At 40.6% G+C, this 21,694-nt stretch overlaps 2 protein-coding genes across 2 annotated transcripts in view; one reads left to right on the forward strand and one right to left on the reverse strand.

The window, feature by feature from the left end:
* Positions 1 to 21,694, forward strand: part of LOC101068169 (dedicator of cytokinesis protein 2) — a 61,722-nt gene that overhangs the window by 18,700 nt on the left and 21,328 nt on the right. The window contains exons 25-26 of the mRNA XM_003970260.3: positions 6,123 to 6,265; positions 8,356 to 8,451. Of these exons, the coding sequence (XP_003970309.3) occupies positions 6,123 to 6,265; positions 8,356 to 8,451 (239 nt within the window). The remainder of the gene's footprint in view (positions 1 to 6,122; positions 6,266 to 8,355; positions 8,452 to 21,694) is intronic.
* On the reverse strand, positions 10,505 to 15,973 carry insyn2b (inhibitory synaptic factor family member 2B). The gene is made up of 3 exons (XM_029847143.1): positions 15,548 to 15,973; positions 13,839 to 13,913; positions 10,505 to 10,804 (listed from the first exon to the last, which is right to left on the reverse strand). Exons 1-3 carry the CDS (start codon positions 15,727 to 15,729, stop codon positions 10,621 to 10,623), a joined length of 441 nt encoding a protein of 146 aa, XP_029703003.1. The 5' UTR covers positions 15,730 to 15,973; the 3' UTR covers positions 10,505 to 10,620.

Consider the following 21,694-nt stretch of genomic DNA (forward strand, 5'->3'; position numbering starts at 1 on the left):
GATGGATGGCTGTCATTTTGTTGGCCCACTCATAATCCAAATCTGGCCAAAGTTTCAGAGTCAATCCATTAACACGTTGCATTTTCTCATGCATCTCCACCCCTCTGCCTGTGCAGCTGCTAGAAGACGGCAGTCATGTGGCTCATCTTGATGCAAATTGAAGAGATTATAGGAGATCCCATATGCTTTAGTATCTCTGCAGTGTGCGGGAAACAAGAAGCTAAAACTTCTGTTTAAAGGTTTTATAGTTCTCCAGCAATCTGATTAAATCTCTTGCATTTTTCTGCCTTTTGTCTCTTTCACATCCATTCTTGTGCTAAAATTTATATGAATGACTGATGTAATGTTAATTATTAAGAACACTGCTGAATGATTTCAGTTTTCAGTAGTGACAGGTCACTTTAGGCCTATATTTGTAACTCTCCTGAACACAGTTTTACACTTCAGCAATTCATTTATTTACTTTGTGATTTAAATTGATATGACAGGTTGGTCATTTCAACTGCATTTCCTTTGAAAAGCTCATTTTTTATTACTGGAAATACGGTGCATGTGAGGTTACCCTCGGGGTGAGCAAGAGTATGCATGTACCAGTGGGAGCTGTATTTATTGTTACACGTTTCTTTTGGCTTATTTCAAAGAAGCTGTTTGAGCTGTAATTTCAAAGCTGTCAGCTTAAGTGCCGCTCAAGGCATGTGAGATTGGATGAGCGTGTAACAGGTTGCTTGGATGTCAAATAAGCTCTGATGCAACCATGTGCCGGATTCAGAGTTACACTGACCTCTAAAAATATGAATGCATGAAACCTTATCTTTGGAGTCATTTCTACATATGTAATAACTTTTTAAAAATAAGAAAACACTGCATGGATTAAGGGGTTGGAGTTAATCCTGCAACCTTGTCAGGGTTAATAAGTGTGGCCTACCTGTCACTCTGCCCCTACAGTGTGTCAGCATTTTCAGTTTATTTCCATTTTTAGTGTTTGATTTCAGTTGTAAATGGTCTACAATGGCGCGTATTGACAGGTTTCTTTACATTAATTTGTTTCACCAGGCATTTAGAGGACTGGTTGGCACCAAGAACGGTAGAATTTAATGTGTTTTGCAGTGTCAAAACCCATTTCTGTCAGTGTAGCCACTTCTGAATGTCGGGTATTTTTGGATTTCGCTACATGGTGAGCAACGTCTTCCAAATTACCTCATCATATACTGTAGTCTTAAGATTCTAATGGATCATCCATGTAATACTCCTCAATCCCAGATTTATTTTGCAATCAGTAAAAAGAACCAATGGAATAATCCTCCACCGTGATCCTGAATATGGAGCTAAAAGTTATGGTTTGTTGATTGTTTCAGAGACTGCAGTTTCAGTTTCGTGGTCGATAAGCTGACAGACAGGAGGGATGGTGCTAATGGAGCAAAGCGAACAGAGATAATCCTTCAGTGAAATGCATCTGCTACACTCTCCTTCTGTCTCATTCATATTTAGATTCATGCTCCGTCCTATGCACTGAAGACTGTTGAGACTAAATGGCAATTAGTTCCGTTTAAATATTCGTCTTTACAAATCCCTTGGAGATTCTAACTTAATCAGACAATTCAATATGCATATGACAACAAAAAATAATTTCACATTAAAAAATAGGCGAGGAATTCCTACTATCAAACTTCCTGCATCTTGTTCTGGTCTGTTGGTTTGTAAATGGTTTATAAAATATGCCTGTTGACAGTTGCTAATTATGATAATCAAAACAGGCAGCAGAGAAACAAATCTACAAGTGTTTTCATACATCAGCCTTCAGTTTGTTATCCAGTCTCAACAAATTATAGGAAATCTGATTTGAAAGCTGATAGCACAGGAGTCAGCTTCATAAAGTCTTAAATTCCTTTGAGAGGACAGACGAGTAAGCAGCCATGGGTCATTCTGAGGCATCATCTGTCATTGATCCAACTTGGTTAAATTGATAAAGACGCTGCAGCAAGTGATGCTGTCAGCAGTCTAAATGCTCAGTCAATCTCTCTGCAATAAGAGTCAGCACTGAGTGGATAAGTCTCACAGTAAAAGGTGGAACGAGAAATGAGATTACCGTCAAGCCGAAACTGTAGCAAAGATAAGAAGGTGTAAACCGTTTGCATTTGTGTGTTGAAATCTAGCTTTCCATAGTCTCCATATTTGTGGTTTACATATATGTTGTAAAAACCATGAAGGAAAATGTAGTGAAGGCAGCAGCCTTTACTGATTGTGTTTACATACCTTTTGCTGACAGTTTGCTCTTTGCCAGGTCCTATCAACATCACTGCAAAACCCACAGTGAAGAGTGCCAGTTCAGGCATAAAAACCACAGTGTATTATGCTCATTCAGTTCAGCACCATCATATCAAGTGTATGACTTGCATTTTTTTGGGTGGGGGGGTGATGTAAATCCACATATAAATAATGAATGTGTACTTGCATGGAAATAATACCTCTATTCAACCATTTTTATGTTTTTACAAATGAAATGAGAGTGATATTTGTAATACTGATGACCCATTGACCCTTTAATGATGGCTAATGAATAAATTACTGGGCTCACAAAAGAAATGTGAGAGGGATAAGAAAGTGGAAAATGATGTAGGAATAATAAGGCGAGAGCTAGCCACACAAACCTGCTGAGTGATACATATGATTCATCACCCAGGGGAAGAGCACACCCTTCTAGTTCAGTTTGCACCCACAAAATTCCCCATTATAATATTTTCTACCTTCCTAAAAGCGAAGTCAAGAAAAGGTTAGGATGGAAAGATGGATACTAATGGGACATCACTGGTTCACACCGTGCGAATCGCACGTCTCCTGTGAGATGTCGTTCAATCCTGGTGTCCTGTAGTTTAATGCATTTTGTTGTGAAATAATAAAACAATAGAGAGAAAGTTGGAGCTGTCACGCTGGGCTATCAGAGCAGTCTCGTGTGGGGCGGCTATCTGCTGCTTTAACCTTCTGAATTCAAACAAAACAAAACCTCATTAAGAAAAAGAACATTTTCAGCTGTAAAATAAACAAAAGACCAGTGAGGCACCAAAACCACGGTTGGATGCATTCGTGCCAGTTGATGTTAATAATTAAATGGAAATAGCCTGTAAAATCACTCTGCTTTAGGCTCTGTTGGTGTGCCTGCTAATGTTTGTTGTCTGTATGGGATCACAGTGAAGATGAGAAAAACTAAAAATACATCCCAATACCTCAATTTCCATTTGTCTGTCAGAACCCCTTGGTGAAGCGGTCTTCTGCAGCACTGCTACATTGATTTACAGCGTCCTTTATTGCCCTGCAGGCAAAATCCTAGGCAAAAACTGCAAATCATCCAGGCATCAGGGCCCTTCATCCAAAGCAAAGCCAGGGGGGTGATTACACCAGTAGCATTGCTAGCTATCAGGTTGGCTAGTACCTATGTGGGGACACACAAATGAATGAACAAATGGTCTTGACCTTCCAAGAAATACTGTGAAATAAACCACACGATAATGCTGTTTGCAAAAGGCACATAGACACTGTTTTAATAAGGAATGAGGCATTGAGCTTTGCACTTTCAGATGAATGTAACATTTGACCCCTGATTGTAACATTTTCTAAACGTTTCTGTTGGTTTTTTCAACTTCCTGATCTCTCCTGGCACCACTCCTCTCATCCTTGCCTCCAGTTGAGCTTTTCACTCAGTGTAGTCTGTTTCCAAGCAGCTGCCGGGAGACTTCACCAAGTCTCTGCAAGTGGTTCAGGAGACAAGGGATTAGGGACACTGCTGAGGTTTCAGGAAAGGATTCCAGATTTCAACACAGCTTCCGGGCACAGCACTTGCATTTGTGTTGTGTGAACACGTTATCTAGGATGACATGATTGTATTATAATAAATTAAAACAATGACATTTGAATTAAAATTGCTGACATAACAGAATAGGAATAATCATCATAGTTTCATGAATCAAGCTTTTGGCAATGATTCTGACTCTTCAGCACAGATAAGCTTATATTTGATTAAATACTGTATCTAATTTGCCAACTTCAGTCATAAACAAGAAGGTTGTTATACTTAAGATGCAGAGCCCATTTCAATCTTCAGTGGCTCTACACATAATAACAATAACAACAATATATATCTTTCCTTTTCTTGACCCCTTTGTCCCTTTTGGGTTCTCTGGAAGGGTGCTGGAGCCTATCCCCAGCTGCATATGGGCAAAGGTAGGGTACACCCCTGGATGAGTTTCCAGCTCATCATTTGGTACCTTGCTCAAGGGTACCGTGACATTGCTCTGAAGGTGTTCTGGCACCTTCCCCTACAAGAATACCTTCCCTGTTTTGTTTACTTTGGGGCCTCTGCTTCTTAATAGACTGAGCTACCACTGCCCCAATAATAACAATAATAATAATAATAATAATAATAATTAATAATAATAATAATAACAATAATAAACTCAAAAGTCTTCATTGACACACTGTTATACAACTGAAGTTGGAGGCCTTTATTCATTGGATTGAACCTTCGAGGTTATCCACATTCAGAGCGCGTCTTTTCCCTTTGAGAAATACTTCTTGCTTAGAAAATAGTGCAGGGACGTGTGCATGTAAAATGCATATTTCTTCGCAGAGTGTGGTTAGCTTCTGAATACCAGAGCTGAAACAGCAATTGAAATAGCTTTTTCAAGAATTACCTAATCCTGGGAGCTACCCCATGGTTCAGTTCAAAGAAGACGCCCCACATTCCGGGTGTAGGCACAGCGCTGAGAATTACCTGCAAAGATAAAGGCAGTGTTCTGCACCAGCGACTAAAGGCATGTGGTGTGGAAGAGTATTACCGGCACATCTGGTGCTTCACCGTGTTTGATTCTCATATTCAGGCGTTTAAGGATAAATCTCCATAAAATCAAAACAGATAATTCCTGCACTGCTCTGCATTAGTCTGGAGCTGAGCGTGAGCGAGCAATTTTTTTTCCCTTTTAAGCTTCCTGATTTTTAAGGAGTCAGAAAGAGAATCGGGTGCTGTCTGAAATAAAAATGTTTCTGTCAAGCAAAAAATGAAACTGTGAATAAAGGAGGCTTTTTTGTTTAAATTTCAACCAGGTGGAATCATTCAGAATACATCAAAATACGTCGCCTCTCTCCCACCTGTGTTTATGGAGGCCCACCAGACTGTAAGGTTTTGTGTATAATAAAATGTTCTCAGTATGAAAACATTGTTGAACGTGGTTTAGTATTAATAGTATTCTGTATGTACAGAGCAGCAGCGTTCATCTGGATACGCATCCATGATATGTAGAATGTGTGTTCATGACACGTAGCATTTCAAAGTTATATCCTTTACACCCCCAAACATTGTCTGTCAGATCAATAAAAACAAACAGCTGGTCTTTCGGGTCATCAGCAGGGAATAGTGTTCTCTGCAGGTTTCATGGTAAACTGAGTTCCCAGAAAGCAGGTGGATTAATTCCTAATCTCTTTCGCGCAGTACTGCTTTGAAACACATTGTTTTTTCTGTGCAAAAGGACAAAATATGATGAGTTTTTGCCTTGATGGATTAAACAGGTTTAGTGGGGTTTCAAGTCAAATACAAATCTGGTAGCATTAAAATAACCAACCTCTTAAAAAGACGCCAACTGGGAGGATTCACTGCTATATTGTGTTGTCGAGGGGTTTAAACTGGAGAAGGTGAAATTGATACTTTTTCTCTTCAGGTAAGTGAGCCTCCAAGCACAAAAGTGATTTAATCTTTCGATCAGTAAGGCTTAACTAAAGTGATCTTTACGTTAAAGTAGGGCAATGACTGATAATGCATTATGCATGTGACCAAATCAACACTTTAATTAAAATTTGAAAAGATTTATTGAAAGAAGGTCAAAAGAAGCTGTTTGCCCTGGTGATTAATGCATTGACTGTGAGGCTCAGTTCGGTGGACATGTTAGCTGACACTGGATTGATGTCTTGTTGCCGTGCAGTCAGGTCTTTAGGTTGTTTTTTTTCTTTTTTTCTTTCTTAATGATGGGAGTATCAGTCAGAGCTCTGTGGGCAAAGCTGTCTCCACCAGCTGATATAAGGGCCCTGACATGGTTTAAATGGCGACGTATTCCTAATGCAGCATTTTGTTTTCTCAGAGTGCCGTGATGTATTGTTACCCATGATGCTGAGGGAGTTGAGTGGAGCACTGGTCAGTATGGCCGACGGGCCACACGATGACAGGAGAAACAGTCTGGAGCTGCTCAACAACATCCTGGAGGTCCTCAGCATGGACAGTGTGGTGAGAGGGCATTTTGTTTTAATAAATTAGACTCTTCTCTGTTAAACATGCACTAAAAAGGAGTGCATATACGGTAGTTGTTACAAAAGTTGAAATAGACTCACAACATCAAGGTCTGGCAATGAAGCCACCCATAACCAATTAGCTACTAATGACGAGGGTTTAATATGTGCTGCTGCATGTTTGCCAGTTAGAGCAAAACCAGTTGTCGCTTTAACTAGGCATGTTTAATATGCATAGACAGCACAAATATATCCCCAATATCCAGCAGAGAGGCTTAATTGCTCCTGCAAGTTGTTGACAGCCTGCTGAGCCTTTGAAGAGAAGGTATGGCTTATTGCAGCTCTATTTGTGTGGATAAGACTAATGGGGCGTGAGCCAAAAGATGAGAAATTGGAAAAGTAATGAATGGAGTTTGATTTGATGGAGTGGTGCTAGCGGAGGAGCACTGCAGAGAAACAGGTGAGAATTTAAGGAGGAAAATATAGATAAAGATAGAGGGATTTCATGATAAAATAGAGGGATTAAAAGCAAAAAGAGGAGAGTGGAATGACAAAGACAAAGAGGAATCACAAGTGCTGGAAGACGTTCTTACCTCTTTGAACTCCTTTTATTTTCACCCTGCTCTCTGCTCTTCGCTGTGTGGCGATTAAGCTGTCACACTACAGCTGTTTCCAACCCAAGAGCAAGAGGCGGAGGAATACAATGGCACACTAGACAGATGCTCAAGACTGCGGGAGAATTTGTCTTGAATTTATAAAACTTTGTGAAACTTTTAGGCATGTGCAGCAACTGTGTGTGCACTGCATGGCCTAAAGAGAGGATGTTAACAGAGAATGACAGAAGACACGTCCTGCCAGAGTTTGTTTCTCTTTCCTCTACCCCGCAAACAATGTTTTCTGTTTTCCCTTTTTAAATGAGCTTGGCAGTTGGAAAAAAAGAAACATGCTAGTTTGCAGACAGTGAGAGGAGTGAGAGAGAGAGAGAGTCTCACCTTTCTGCTTTGAGATGAATGTCTCAGAATCTGCTTCCAGGAGACCAGAATATCTACAGTAGGACAGAGTTTGTCTCCTTTGGAGCAGCTGCTGCCCAGAATGTGTGCATATTGTGTATTTGTGTGACTAAAATTTAAATGAAATGTAAATGGAACTACTTTCTCTCTCATGGCTGAGTCAGTTTGAAAACCAGGCAAGCCAATGTGCACGCACAAAAAAACACATGCAAAAATTTGAGATACTGGCCAGGTATATCTGCTTCAATTTAAACTGACAGCACACTGCATGATTGTGTGTGTGTGTGTGTGTGTGTGTGTGTGTGTGTGTGTGTGTGTGCATGTGTGTATGTGTGCATGTGCACGTGTGTATTTGCTGAATGAGCAATGACTCTCAAGATGCTTATTTTTACCTTCACGTTAAGGTCAGTTTGCATATATGCATTTGTCATCAGTTAGACTTTATTTCCTATGAATTGCAGAACTGTTTTCATTGCTGTGTCACCTCTGTAAACTTCACTGCCAAACAATATAAATCCAGCATTCATGGCTGTTTCATGGCTTGCTTCTCTGCACTACTATCTATATTTTTAATTTTAGCTCTGTTGCAACACAAACAATATGCTAACATTCGTCAGTGCAGATGTCATGTAATTAAAGAATCAGTAACTTGGCTTGGGACAGGTCCCAGCACAAACACAGACAGTCTGCTAGCAGCTGGTCCCCTTTGCTGTCCCTTGGCCAGATGGAGGTAAGTAAACAGAACACTGGCTATAAAGAAAGGGGAAGACAGGAATAACAAAATAGGTCTGCACGCACACACCGCATGCACAAAAACTCTATCATATATAATATGCCGTCCCAATATTCAACATTAGTTTGAACAACAAATGAAAGGAAATAAAGCAGGGTGACCCTTTCATATTGACTTAAAGCAAACGTTTGGCTTCTGTTTATACTTGGTGTTCATCCTACTGGTATCTTATGGTGTGTTTTCAGACAACCGATATTATTGTTCAGCTATTTGTGATTTAAATGAGTCCCAACATTCACTCTGTCTCAAGGTTGAACCCATTAGACTGTGATTTGTTTCTCTCAGGGGGAAACCTTTCAACACGTTCAGGATATCGTGGTGTCTTTGCTGAGGGTCATCAACAGGACGGTCATCACAATGGGTCGCGAGCACGCCTTAATCGTGAGTACATGCCAACATTACTGTGAGCGAGTTCAACAATGTTTAACTTTTCTTTACTCACTTTGTCTCCCGTTTCAAGTGAATGACAAGCAACACCAACACCTACAGTAGCTCAGGTTATTTCACTATAAATCACAAATTTACAGGAACAGCACACTTTTTTCAAAATACGCACTTTTTTTATTTTACATAGAGGGTGAAGATAAGGAAGAAAGGGACATTGTGGAAGCTTTGAAAATGATATTGTTAAGTTGTGTCGTACTCCTGGCGTTTAAGAACCCTTCAGCCAGATTCGGATTCTAATTTTCTGCTGGTTGTGTCAAGAGTTTACATTTGCCAATTTTAAAGGTTGACCCAGGTTAAGGTGCCTTCAAGTTTGCTTCTTTAGATTTTACTTCAGTGTTTTTTTATTGCCTGTGGCAGCTTAATGAACCAGTGGGGTGCTGTTTAAAAGCAGTTTGGACAAGTTTTGATTGTGTCTGTTTAAAGCAACATTGACTAAGATGTTTTGTTCAACACCACTGCTGTACATGCACACTGAGCTGGTACCCTTTATGTATTTTTCACTGAAAGACAACATTGTTTACTCTCAAATGATTCAAATCAGCTGTGAGAGACCAAAGAATAATATCAAGTACAATCCAATGCTGAAATTTTACACAAAATGACTCTGCTGCTATTGGAAGGTGTTGAATTGGGAGCACAGCTATGGATGGTTCAGACTAACCTAATGTTGCTGCCAAGCTATCGTTACCTGGTTCAAGTAACATGACAACAATATTACATCAAGTATTTCTTTGAGATAAAAAGATTCAACCATTTGCTGCTATATCATGCTACCACAGGAATGTCTGTCAACATGGATTGAATGAGTGATGTGACCAGCGGCACGACAGATATTTGCAGTTGAACACAACTTCTGAACTACTTGTCATTTGACACTTGATTGACCTTTTCTTTTCTTAGTTTCCTCCAACACCCTCCTTCATCTCTTAACTGCTGTTCTGACTTTCTGACTTTAACAGCATTAGCAACTTTTAAGCCAAGTGCTGTAAAGCCTTACAGTTTGTAATAGATTTTGCTTTATACTGCAACTTGCACAAACTGAAAACTACAAAGCAAGGGCAGTGATTTACTGAGCCATGGTTGTGGGAAAGGCAACACTCTCCTGTAATTAACTGGTATATCGTTTCTGTTATTTTCATTATGCTGATTTAAGGTTTAAAAGTTACATAATGTCACTTTAATATGAAAAGTGATGCTTTGTTGCAAGACAACAGAGGAGGTTTCTGCACAATGTGTGCAATGAATTATAATTCAGACCATTAACTATACACTTATAACCACAAATATATGTATGTGTGTGTGTTTGAGAGACAGAGAGAGAGAGAGAGACACAGAGAGAGAGAATCCTTGAATAAAGGCTGTGCTCAAATCAAAACACTTCCATTTTAGATTGTAAAAGGAGAGAATCAATCTCTGTCAGTCAGCGTTGACAGAATATTTAATTATCTGACACCACCTGTCAGCCATTGATGAGCTGCTGTCTCTTAATGTGTTCTTAATAAAATCTCTACCACGCTCACACAAGCCCTGATATCCATCACATGAGCCTTCAGTTGCAGAGGTCTCATTAGCTCGTGGTTCGCTGTCATCCTTTCAGTCGTTCAGTTGTTACATTCAAAAAATGGCTGTCCAAACCATCTGAATCCAAAAGTTCAACCGTCAAGAACTTTTGATTTTCAGAGTCCCTTGCTTATTGCTGTATTTTTCCATTAAGCAGTCTCATAAATGCACCTATCCAGGTGTCTAGACAGTCACTCAGCCAAGTGGCCATATTTTCTGCTCTAAAGGCAATATGGGAAAATGGGTGTTCCCATGTGAGAATAATCACAAATTATAAACCGAAGTCTGGTTTGGAACAAGAAAAGCCTGTCTTCGGGATCTAACATCTCAGGTGAATCAAGCTGGCTCAGGTGTCTTTGTCATGTCCTCATCCTGCCGTTTCTTTTCATAGTAGAGGCAAGGATGACTTTCCCTGGACAACCTGCCAGTTACAGGGATACATCTTGGAAAATGCACCCACCGACCCAGAAAAACCAGGTTACTCCGAAGCTTTGGCCTCTGCTGATCTCTTACTGACCACTGCATGTCTTCTAGTCTGAAAGGTTACAGCCACCAGAAGCATTTTTTGCGTAGTTTCTTCACACGGCCTTTGGTGCTGGGGCGGTAAGAGGACGGTGGAGTTGGCGTGGGCTTGGTAAGAGTTGGAGCAGGCACATCATACTCCCCCTCCAGAGCCTCAATAACACCTTGCAATCGTCCTTCCTGCTGTCGGAAATCATGCTCTACGCTACAAAACATAAAGAAAAGAGAGCCATATTTAGCAGTTGGGATGGTGTTAAACCAAGTCAAATGTATTTATGTAGCTCACATGGTGCCTATGAGGTTTAGTAAAAGGTGTGAAGAGATATAAAATTGTGAACTGCGAGCTATCCTATAGAGACAGCTCTCCATTTTCCTCTAAAAGTATCACTTTAATAGAGATACTGTATGTTCTTCTAGATTTCATACATTTGCAGTGGGTTCATCTCAGAGCTCATCTGAAATCTATACTGTTCTTCTGTGTTTTATGCATTAATGGATTTTTGGCTGCTGAGCTAAAAGTAATTGGAGGTGGAAATGAAAAGGAGCCCAAATTGGAGATAAAGTTGCTTCAACTTTTTTTCTTCTTTCCAAGCCTCACATTACACCCTTATTGGCTTTTCATAGTTTCATAGATTTCCTTTTGTTCTAACTGTGTGTGTGTGTGCGTGTGTGTGTGCGTGTGTGTGAGAGAGATAGAGACAAAAGGAGGAACACACGTGCAAGCATGTACACTCTGAAGCATCCATGCTAACGCAGTCCCTTGACATCTAATCTGTGCAGGTTTCCCAGTTGAGCGACGGTAAATATGCAGCAGGGAGTTATAGGCGGAGAAAACAAGTGTCCTCTGGGAAATTTAGGGGTACAAAAAATGAAAGAAAACACAAAGCTTTAATGAAACAGTGCAGCGAGTTCACTGCAAGGAGGGAAACGAGAAGAGAGGCAGCAAGTAAAGAAAGAAAGAATGAGAGCCACCAGAGGCGGTGAGAGAGGAGGGCAGGAAGGTCTCAGCTGCCACAGGAGGAGCACAGGAGAGAGATGAGGAAAGAAGCAAAAGAATGAGAAAGTAAAAGCTTTGTTCATCAATAAATGATAAACAAGATGTACCGTGACTGTACATACACCGATATTTCTCGTCTCTGTCTGTGGGTCCGTCTGTCTGTCTCTTCCTCAAACATACACAGAAGTGCACCTGTCCATTTAAATTATAATCTCACTCTTTTTTAACAATACATTTAACAATATAGAACTCACCTATGTCTATGCTGCCCACACGCTACCATTTATTCAATAGTGGAATTGGCTCTCTGTTGTGTGTGTGTGTGTGTGTGTGTGTGTGTGTGTGTGTGTGTGTGTGTGTGGAGGGGGGGGGGGTATACTATGTGAACAAACTCAGAGTTTGATATTCATTTGGGCGTCTTCAAATGAATTAATGATTTTTAATCTCTAACTATTTAGGTATTGTGACAAAGGCTTGGGCGAATGAGTGAATGCACAATCCAGCATCAGTTCTCAAATGTATTTGGATCTTTAAATATTAGATGTAAAGGTGTGTGAATGAGAAGACGTGGTTTTGAAGTGAAAAGCCTGTGGATCTGTTAACTGCAACGGGTCCTCTCATTTACCACTATGTAGGCACCAGTTTGGGACTGAAAATCATTTCAATCAAGAAATTCAACAAAGTAATGTTTAAAGTCTAAAGTACGACACTGTAGAATTTAAAACTAAAAATGGGTAAACATGTTCTATTTCTGATACTACTGATTAGAATATTTCGTTAAATGGAGTATTAAATGTAGTTTTTGGAAACAAAAAACAATGCAGGAAAAGCAACTATCTAAGCAACTGCACTTAGCTGCTTGAATAAATCATTATGCAATCTATGCTTCTGGAAATTGGATTAATAACTTAACTACAAATAATCCTATACCGGTATATATATCTCTATCCTAAAAAATAAATTACATAATTGTTAAATTAGTAATCAGCACAAAAAGCAAATAGCTGTAAACATTGCAAATGTAAAGTACTATTATGTAGTGATACTATTACATTAAATGAAGGTAGATCTGTAAGGACATGTGCACAAATGGGTAAAATATTACATGTTTGTGTTCCCCCGTGGGCTTCAGCACAAGTAACCGAGCTAAAAGAATTAAGAGCTGCAATAAGGCAGAAGTGTGTGGAAGGAGGAGGAGGATGAGGAGGCGCAGAGCTGCACGAAGAAAACAACAGCAGAAATGAAAGTTGCAATGCTGGAGGGTGGCATGTGTGCTGGTGCTGTGAGCAGGTTGTGTTGTTGAAAATTAGGAACAGTGGGGGAGAAAAAATGTAAAATGCGTCTTTATCCTTTGTAGCCCAACAGGAAAGTTTATGTGATTGTAAACAAGTAAAAATAGCCACGGGCCAACAGATTTTATCTGATCTACACAGACGAGGAGTTCCTGACAATAGTAAAGGAGTTTTAAAGGCTATATTATTCTTTTTATGAGTAAATATTCCTCTTCTGATATCATCTTCCTGTGCTTTTCCATGTTGCAGTGGCATACATGCATAAGCCCAATTCCACGTCCCTCTTGCATGAGCAGAGCATGATGATTTTGGAGATCTGCATGGAGTGGTGAACAGGTGATCGTCATAGCTTGTGGCAAGGATGAGAAGAAACCACATTGATTGAAGTTGGAGATGAAAGTGGGATTGAACATGCATGGCATGAGAGATGTTATTATTTACACCATGAAAAGAGGAAACTAAGAAGGGTGGGGTGCAGGCGGTGGAAGGATTAAACTACAGTATGTGGTGTCAGATTAGGAGGAGTCAGCTTGGTGAGTTTCAGATCAAAGAATGCAGTTATTTATTTAGGTCGCATACACAAGGGACAACCGAAGCAGCAAAGATGCATTGTTTGCATTTCGAATTCATTTGTGTTTGCACAGAACACACACATGCAAATAAATATTCTTGGAGATTGTCTTCCTCCTAGCGTGTGTTCATTTCAATATTGATGAGGTGGATTACTCGTGGTCTTTTTATTGTCTATTTGTTTGAGCTGTGGAAATGTGCAGAGACAACAGGAAGAAAGGCTGATTGAATGTATAGAAACAAGAAGAGAGAGATGCATTTTCAGGGTGATAACAGAAGGGCAGCTGAACATGGGACAAGATCATTGAGAGTTCTCCTGGCAAGAATGAGTTGTCTCCAGTGAGTTATGTAAAGTAAGCTCATTATGGAAATCAGATTACCTGTAGATGATGCAGGCAGTCTTTTGGCAGGTGGGGCAGTTGTTTATGTCCTGACCGGTTCTGTATGAGCTGCGACTGCAGGAACAACACATTAAACATTCACACACGCTTCACTGATAAATTAACAATGCTGATAAAACCCACATATATGCCATTAATAAGCTGCTATTGAAAAAGTGGGGATACATCACAGTTAGGTGTCAACAAAAGCATAAAAGACAACTACAAAACTGAAAACATAGCTGTTTTTTCATTGCTTGCTCTTGTACTCAGCACAGAAATGTAAGATGTTTGCTCCAGGGATTGTCAAAGGTCAAAGAATAAGATTGCGATCATTACTGCATGTTATCGACCAGCAGGAGGCACAGAAAACCATCTGTTTAGTCCTGGTGAGGCTGGAGAATCAATCATATAGGTTGGCTAGAAGTTGGTGTACATTTCAAAGGAACATGAGAGAAAGTGTGTTATTTTGGTTGATCAAGAGTCAAAAGTGTGTTGCAAAGGAAAAGCTGTAGTGCTGACTGGCAAGTGATTAAAGTGCTTAGTCTGCAAGGAAGGCTTGGCTTTCCTCCATAGTGCAGAAATACATTTTAATTTCAAGAGATACAATGCTTCTCCCCACCCCCAGCCTCTTCAAAAGACAACACAAACTACAGGGGAAGACAAGTATTTGTCTCAGGAGAGGAGCTGAGCACAGCAACAATCTCTCAGCCCAGCTGATACTTTTATTACTGTAGCCACTCAGAATACTTTCATTTCTGCATGTGTAGTCCCTCTTACTCTCTAGTTCTTTCATTTTACATTGCTTATTATTTTCCACCAGTTATTTCTTCATCTGCTTGTTCATTTTGAATGAGATTTTAGAAAACTACTAAAGCATACGTGGGTCAAGCCTCCATTTTCAAGATCTTCAGGTGGCACACATCTGGTTGTTCCAAAGTTTAGACTTCAGACTATAGGTGAGCAGGCTTTTGTGTCCATGGCCCCTCGGCTTAGGTAGAGACTGGAATCAATGTAATTATTACCGATTTGAACTGAAAGATGAACATTCACTCAACTTTTGTGCTGGAGATTATATGTGGGGGCAGAGAAGAACAGCTTCCTCTGGGTTAAATAGCTGACGAAAAAGTGGAGGACCTTAACTGAAAGGAAGTAGGTCCAGGAAGAAAATTTGCACAAAGAGTGCGTGAAGTGAAGTAGCAGCACTGTACTTGGAGCAGGAGATGAGGGATTTGTGAATAAAAGGGCTTGCAGGATGGGAAAGAAAAGCAGGCAGTACTGATTAGCAGGCAGTGGGACGGCTCTGGGGGATGCTGTCGTAGTGTGCAGCACAACCTTTGAAGGTGTGAAAAAACAGTGGAAGAAACACTTAGAAGTTCGGCAGGTGTCAAATATCCATACAGGACTGCATCAAACACACAGCACACACATTTTCCTCTATGGCAATCCTTTATCTACCTGTCTGACATTTAAAATCTATTGAAAGTCTGCCGGTCACTTTTTAGAAAGTCAACCATACTCTCTAGTTTGCACTCCCTTGTCGTCTTCTTGTCTCTTGATCGCACAATATCCTACACATAGCAGCTCTCTCTGCAGTTAACATCTGTAAATCTCCAGTTTATTCTTAATTTCAGCTTTACTCTTCCCTCTACATCTTTCATATCTTCCCTCCTACCCATTATCTCTCTCATTAGTGCCCCTGTACTCACCCTTCACTGAGGGCCTTGCTCTTCTCCAGGTCTTGAATGACATTGAGAAGCACCTTAATCTTCTCCTGATTGGACACTAGATTCTCCTCCACACTTTGTAGCTGGGTCTCAAGCCCACGTGGAGCGGTTCCTGCCTGGCCGCTCAACAGTCCCCCTGGAGCGCCATTACATTGTGCTTTCATGTGAGTTTTACAAGGCAGGGTGTGCTCGTCTAATGATTTGCTCTTCTTTTTTGCATAGTCCTTGAGTTTGATTCGAACCAAAGATGTTTTCCGAGGAGAATTCGTAGTCTGCTGGGTGACTTTGGTTTGTTCTGCCACGTCCGAATGTGTTTGTTTAGGAGAGTTTTTTGCAGGTAGGGGTGGGGTGCCTATGAAATTTAAAAGGGAAGAAGCTTTAGGTTTAGATGAGCGGACTGGTGTTTGTTCGCCTTGGTGTATTTTGTCATTGTGTTCGTCACATAACTCTGTCCGTTTTGTCTCTTCTGCTGGTGCGTCCGTTGTTTGTGTAGCTGAATCCTTGAGATGCGTGAATTCAACAGAATGTGGCCTTGATTGTGACTTTAAATATTTTGTTTTGGTCTGGGTGTGTGATGTGTGGTTGAAATGTGAGCTGTGGGTTTTGGGTATGGTGTGTGAGAGCTGCGGTATTTGAGAAGTCTTGAGTGATGTCGGTTTTGCTGTGTTTGGAGAGTCTGTGCTTTTGATGCAAGCCTGAGTTTCCAGACTAGACTCTTTCTTTGACTGGTTGAGAGCAGAAGGCTTCCGCGGAGGATTTGGTAAAGTCTGACTCACTGTTATTTGATTGGCAGCCCTTCTGCGACACGCTCCAGTGCAGGGTGCAATCTGAGATCGTCTCCTCCCACATGTCCCACAAAGGCGCGGAGGCGAGGTCGCCATCACTCGACAGGGCCGTGGTGGGGTGGCATGCACTGTCGTACAAACGCTCCCTGTCTTTAATACTGAGCGACGGCCCTCTAGACGTAGAGACTGTACCCTCCTCCTTTCGTGTGTCTGCTCCTTATTTTCTGTGGAGTCAGTGCAAACCCCTCCCACCATGTCAGAAGCCACCACACTGCCATTTGTATACCGAGGTGTCCTTTTAGCTTTGGGATCCTTTGGGGTCCGTATAGTTTTTATCTGGCAGTACACTTCACTGCCTGATCCTTGAGACCCCATGTCGTCCTGCGTCAGGCTGTTAATCTCGTTGTTAGAAGTCTCTTTGGTCACTGGCAGATTGTTGCTTTCACTTCCGGTAACTTTAGCTGTTTCTGCTGCCTGTGTTCTGTCTGCTGCCAAAGCAGGTAGCTGCTGTGTGTGCCCTGGTTGCCTGTGTTGTCGTTTGATGGAGGGGAGAGTCCGCAGCCTGGGAGATGTTTGCACACCGATACTGCACAGTGGCCCCCATCTCCCCCCTGCCAGGGGAATCCCCAGCGCAGGCACTGGATTGGTTGGATCAGTCAACCTCCTTCCCATAATCCTGCGCAGATTTGCTCAGCCCCCCGAGGAGCTGAACACGATGGAGGTCAACGGCGGCATCTGCAAACTTGTGTTGGATTATATCCAATAGAATGTGGGAATGTTTCCAGTGGTTTAGAGAGTTCACACAGAGCTCATCAGGAAAGGAATTCAATATCCAATAAGACTGTAGTACACTCTCAGTGTCCTCTCATTAATGATCCCTTTACTGTTTTGGCTACATCATTTTTATGACTTTGACAGGTTGTAGCCAATGGCCTGCAGTTGATGAGTTGAAAGGATTCTCGGGGCATGTTGGCTTCAATCTGGAGAGAGAGAAAGAGATAACCAGAGAGGCAATGAATGAGAAAAATGACAGAAGAATGGAGGGCAAGGACAATGGGGGAATAAAAAGGTAAAACTGGTGAGAGGACACTATATCAGGAAGGTAAAACTCCAAATAAATCTGGGTAGACATACAGGCCAGATCAATACCATATTCTACATGTTTTAATAGACCAGTATTTGTGTCAGCAAGCTGTTTATCCCAGAAGGCTAAACTAACATATCTTAAGTGGAACAATACATTTTTCTAATTCATGAATGCAAAGGACGAACACTCACCTCAACCCTACAAATTAAGGTCTTATTAAATGAAGTTTGAGGTTAATTGTTAAAGGAGAAGAGACTGTGCTATAGAATATTGATTATTTTATTATTAAAGTGCAATTTGGAGAAGAAAAAATAGTTAAAAGGGCAAATTAATGTTCTACTTTTTGACCCCTTTTGATTATCTGATAGAATTGGGGCAGAATAATTTTACAGTGCATTTGATTTTTCCATAGGAGGAAATGGGGACATTGCAGTAGCTCATACTGGCAGAGCACACTCAAGAAAAAGCCCAGTGAGTTGAGCAAATAATAGGTTTTCTTTTTTAAACAGGCACATACCATAAACATATATGACTGTGGATCATTTGATTGGACACGGTGTGCTCAGATGCTGCCTATGCTCTTCTTTTATGATTGCGACTGAGTATAGTTGAAAAAGTTCCTGGAATGTGACACATGAAAGGTTTCATGCGTGACACATGAAAGGTTTAGCAAAACAGTGAGTTCTTTGCAACCTTTAATTTTTATATAAATATGAGAGGTCATACATCTTGGGTGTGAGGGCCCAGCAAGAAAATAAACCCTGTATCCCCTTTGGTATTTTGATTCTTTGTTCCCTACAACGAATGAAGCCAGAGCAAGAGAAAAGCAACAGTGTTACGAGCTTCTTCTTTGCAGGATGTGGTGGCATGCTCCTCATCTGTCAGTGACAAAGCTGTACCATCACCAAAGTCTTTATCGCCCTGTTTGAGGATGCAGATACTGTATATGTGCAACATTATGAAGACAAATGCATGTCATCAGTTGCCTGTTTTCCATCACCAAACACTGCAGGAGAGAGGCTGTGCCACAAAGACAGCAGCTGAGACAATTTACCTTGACAGAGGCTTCATTTTCAAGCGCTGACAAACTACAAAGATGTTGTGTATCAGAATGTACTCAAATAAGTGAGGAAATATCAGGGCATTTAAAACATTTAAATTGAGCAAAAGCATCTTGATTTTAATTAAATGGAAATAAAATAAATTTTATTTTAGAGGCCAGAATATCAAGTAACATTAATAATTTTTAAGTTTCTTACATCAAGAAAGAAATAGCAGCAGTCACACCATCTTGCCTTATCTTAGTCAGTGACAAGATAGTGCTTGTGGCAAAAATTCCTCATGCAAATTGTGTTGAATATCTTCAGTATGAGATAGCAGAGCTTCTGAAATGTAGGGTCTTAATCTTCGACTTGATCAAAGCACATCTGCTCAGTGACATATTGCTGCTATTTATATGACTGTCTTGAGACCATTTCATAGCCTTGCAGCTAACTCATGGCCAATTGAGACTAGACGCTTTATGATTAGTTAGAATGGTAACCGCCTCCATTTTGACCCTGAACTATCTCAAACATTCTTTTTTTTAAAAACTCCGTTATGATAAATATTTATTTTCTGTTTGTGTTTGTGTGTGTGTGCGTGCGTGTGCGTGTGTGTGTGTGTTTGCAGAGGATGCAGCAGCCATTCAATGGATGAGATTCATCATTTGGGAAAATAACTTGTAGATGATGGCTGGTGCCAGTCAGAGGAAATCAAGAGTGTGACTGTCTGTGAGAGAGTATGGGCTGTGCTGTTTGAATGTGTTAATGGGCTTTTTTTCCCCCGAGGGGAACTAACAAATAAACTAACGCTGATTTCAGGGCACCTGATTTCCAAATATTTGTATTGCCCTGTAATTTCCTGTTGCCTCCAATGCATGTTTACACGATTTACATCACCATACACCATTCTCCTAATCTCTCTGGCACTTTATTCTTCCCATCTTTCATCATTACCAGTGGTTGGCTGTAACTCCGCCCCATTCCCATCTCTGTAATTATCCGTCTGAATTGCAGCGTTTCTCGTTCTTGCCCACCCCCAGCCCTCTGTCTGCATAATTAATCTCACTTCCTTGCCCACATCACACCTCTTTTGCCTCAGGAAAGTGATTGGTCATTGTGGATGCTTACTCCTGGAAGGAACAGGGGAGGTGCATTAAAGTTATAGTACTAAAAGGAGACAACAGGTATGTGTCCAGGGGGACAATGCAAAGGCTTGCTTCTCCTGGAATCTACTCCAGAATCAAAAGGAGAAGCACCGGAGAGAGACGTTTGATGACATTAAAGGCTGTACCAACCATTTGCTACTAATCAATATTCAGTGTAAGTGTGTTAGAGCATCTGGAACACACACTCACACACACCCAAATATACTTTCTTTAAACACAACATGGGAATTCTTGTCAGGGCACAAGCTTCTCTTAAGAAATCTGTTCATACATGCAATGAGTTTAATTTGTCATTTGGTAGGTTTGGGGTTTTCTACAATGCAGTGTCTCAGCAGGACTCTGTGTGTATTTGTGTGTGTGTGTGTGTGTGTGTGCGTGCTCTTGTGAATGAATGAGTATCCATTGGAAAGCAACGGATACTAAATGCTCTGGTGATTCAAGTCTTTTGTCATTTCAAGGTGAGACTCATTTTTCAGCTGCCTATTGACAGACAGCGCATGCGTGCAAGTGTCTGTTTCGGTGATACGCTGCTCTCACAGCTGCTTCTCTCATTCACTTTCTCTCACCCCCTGGAGAGCTTGCACACCCTGCAGCTCCTGTAGGTAACTGTAGTCGCTTGAATTTCTTCACCTACCACTCTTGTCAGTCATTGTTCAATTGGGAGACTTTAATAAGGTGATGTTTTATCTCAGCTCTCTCTCAGATTAAACATACCTTTTAAACTTGCACATTTCCAACAAAGCCTTGATCCTCTGATGTGGCCATTTAATTGCATTGTTGAAAGGAAAATTTATGACATTATCCCAGCACACTAAACTTAATATTTTATCATAGCATCAGTACAAATTACAGACAAAGTCAGTCTTTGTAAAACGTCGTGGGAGATGTTTGCAGAATTAGGGATGGCATTAGCACAGGTGTCTGCTTAGTCACGCTGTCAGCTCTTAGATTATCAAGAATGCCACTCTGACTCATTGCAAAATGATCAATGATTGTTAAAGATTGATGTTATCTGCAGACAGTCTGTCAGAATGTTAAATTGAACGGCTCGTCACGGGCGACCTCACTGTTGCACGCCTGAATAAATGTCATGGCACAGAGAAATAATTTAAAAACTTTTTGTTTGTGTTGGTAACTAAAATATACTTTTGCATCTATGTTCTGTATGCTCAGAACTGCAGTGCTGACCCTATAAATGTTAGGTTGACACGACACATGTTGACACAAATATGATCTATCAAATATGATCACTGCTCTATTAATGGCTGGTAAAAGCCTCACATCCTCTCCTGTACCCTCCAATCTTCTGAGGCCCACCTTCTTGACGTTCCACTGAACCTGGTGAGCAGAGCTCTCAGCTTTGCTACCACCTTGATCCACCCACATTTAAAAGCCTTGTAAAAAAATGTTTTATGTTCAACATTTGCTATTTTCCTGTCTTATTCTTTCTACTTTTTTAATACCTTAAACTTTGGTGAATTTTCCCTGGCTTAAACTATCTTTGATTGCCCTGTAAAGTGCTGTATAACTTCTTATTTTTCTTTTTATTATTAGCAGCACAAGTAATACCACTGTATCCGCTACTACTGTTACCACCAGATGCCTCTAGAAGATACTGAGTGGGAATTTTCACGAATATCTAAATTAGGATGAAAAATATGATGATATTCTATTCATATATTTATATAATATGATGATATTAGAAGGCATCCACAGTATAATTGTGTTTGCCATTTAATTATTGTGAGGAGAGCTGTGCCTGGTCAAATTGGATATCACTGCTTGTATTGTATAACCTCATGTTTTATTAAAGCAAACCAAGAATGGAAAGTCAAAAGACATAATCAGGTTTAATTGTTTCAGGTATATTCTTCTTCACCCTTCAGTCAATTCAGTTGAGACATCCAGCTTCCAAAATGCAGTTACCACACTTGATTAAAAGACCAGGATTGGCTGAGCAAACTATTTTTATGTCACAAATTGTGCTCAAAGGGCTCATTAAAGAGATTTTCACCTTCAAGAATAAGGATGAGTGTCAGACTTAAAGT

The sequence above is a fragment of the Takifugu rubripes genome, chromosome 14 (genome assembly GCF_901000725.2).
Source record: "Takifugu rubripes chromosome 14, fTakRub1.2, whole genome shotgun sequence".
In the NCBI taxonomy this organism is placed as follows: Eukaryota; Metazoa; Chordata; class Actinopteri; order Tetraodontiformes; family Tetraodontidae; genus Takifugu; species Takifugu rubripes.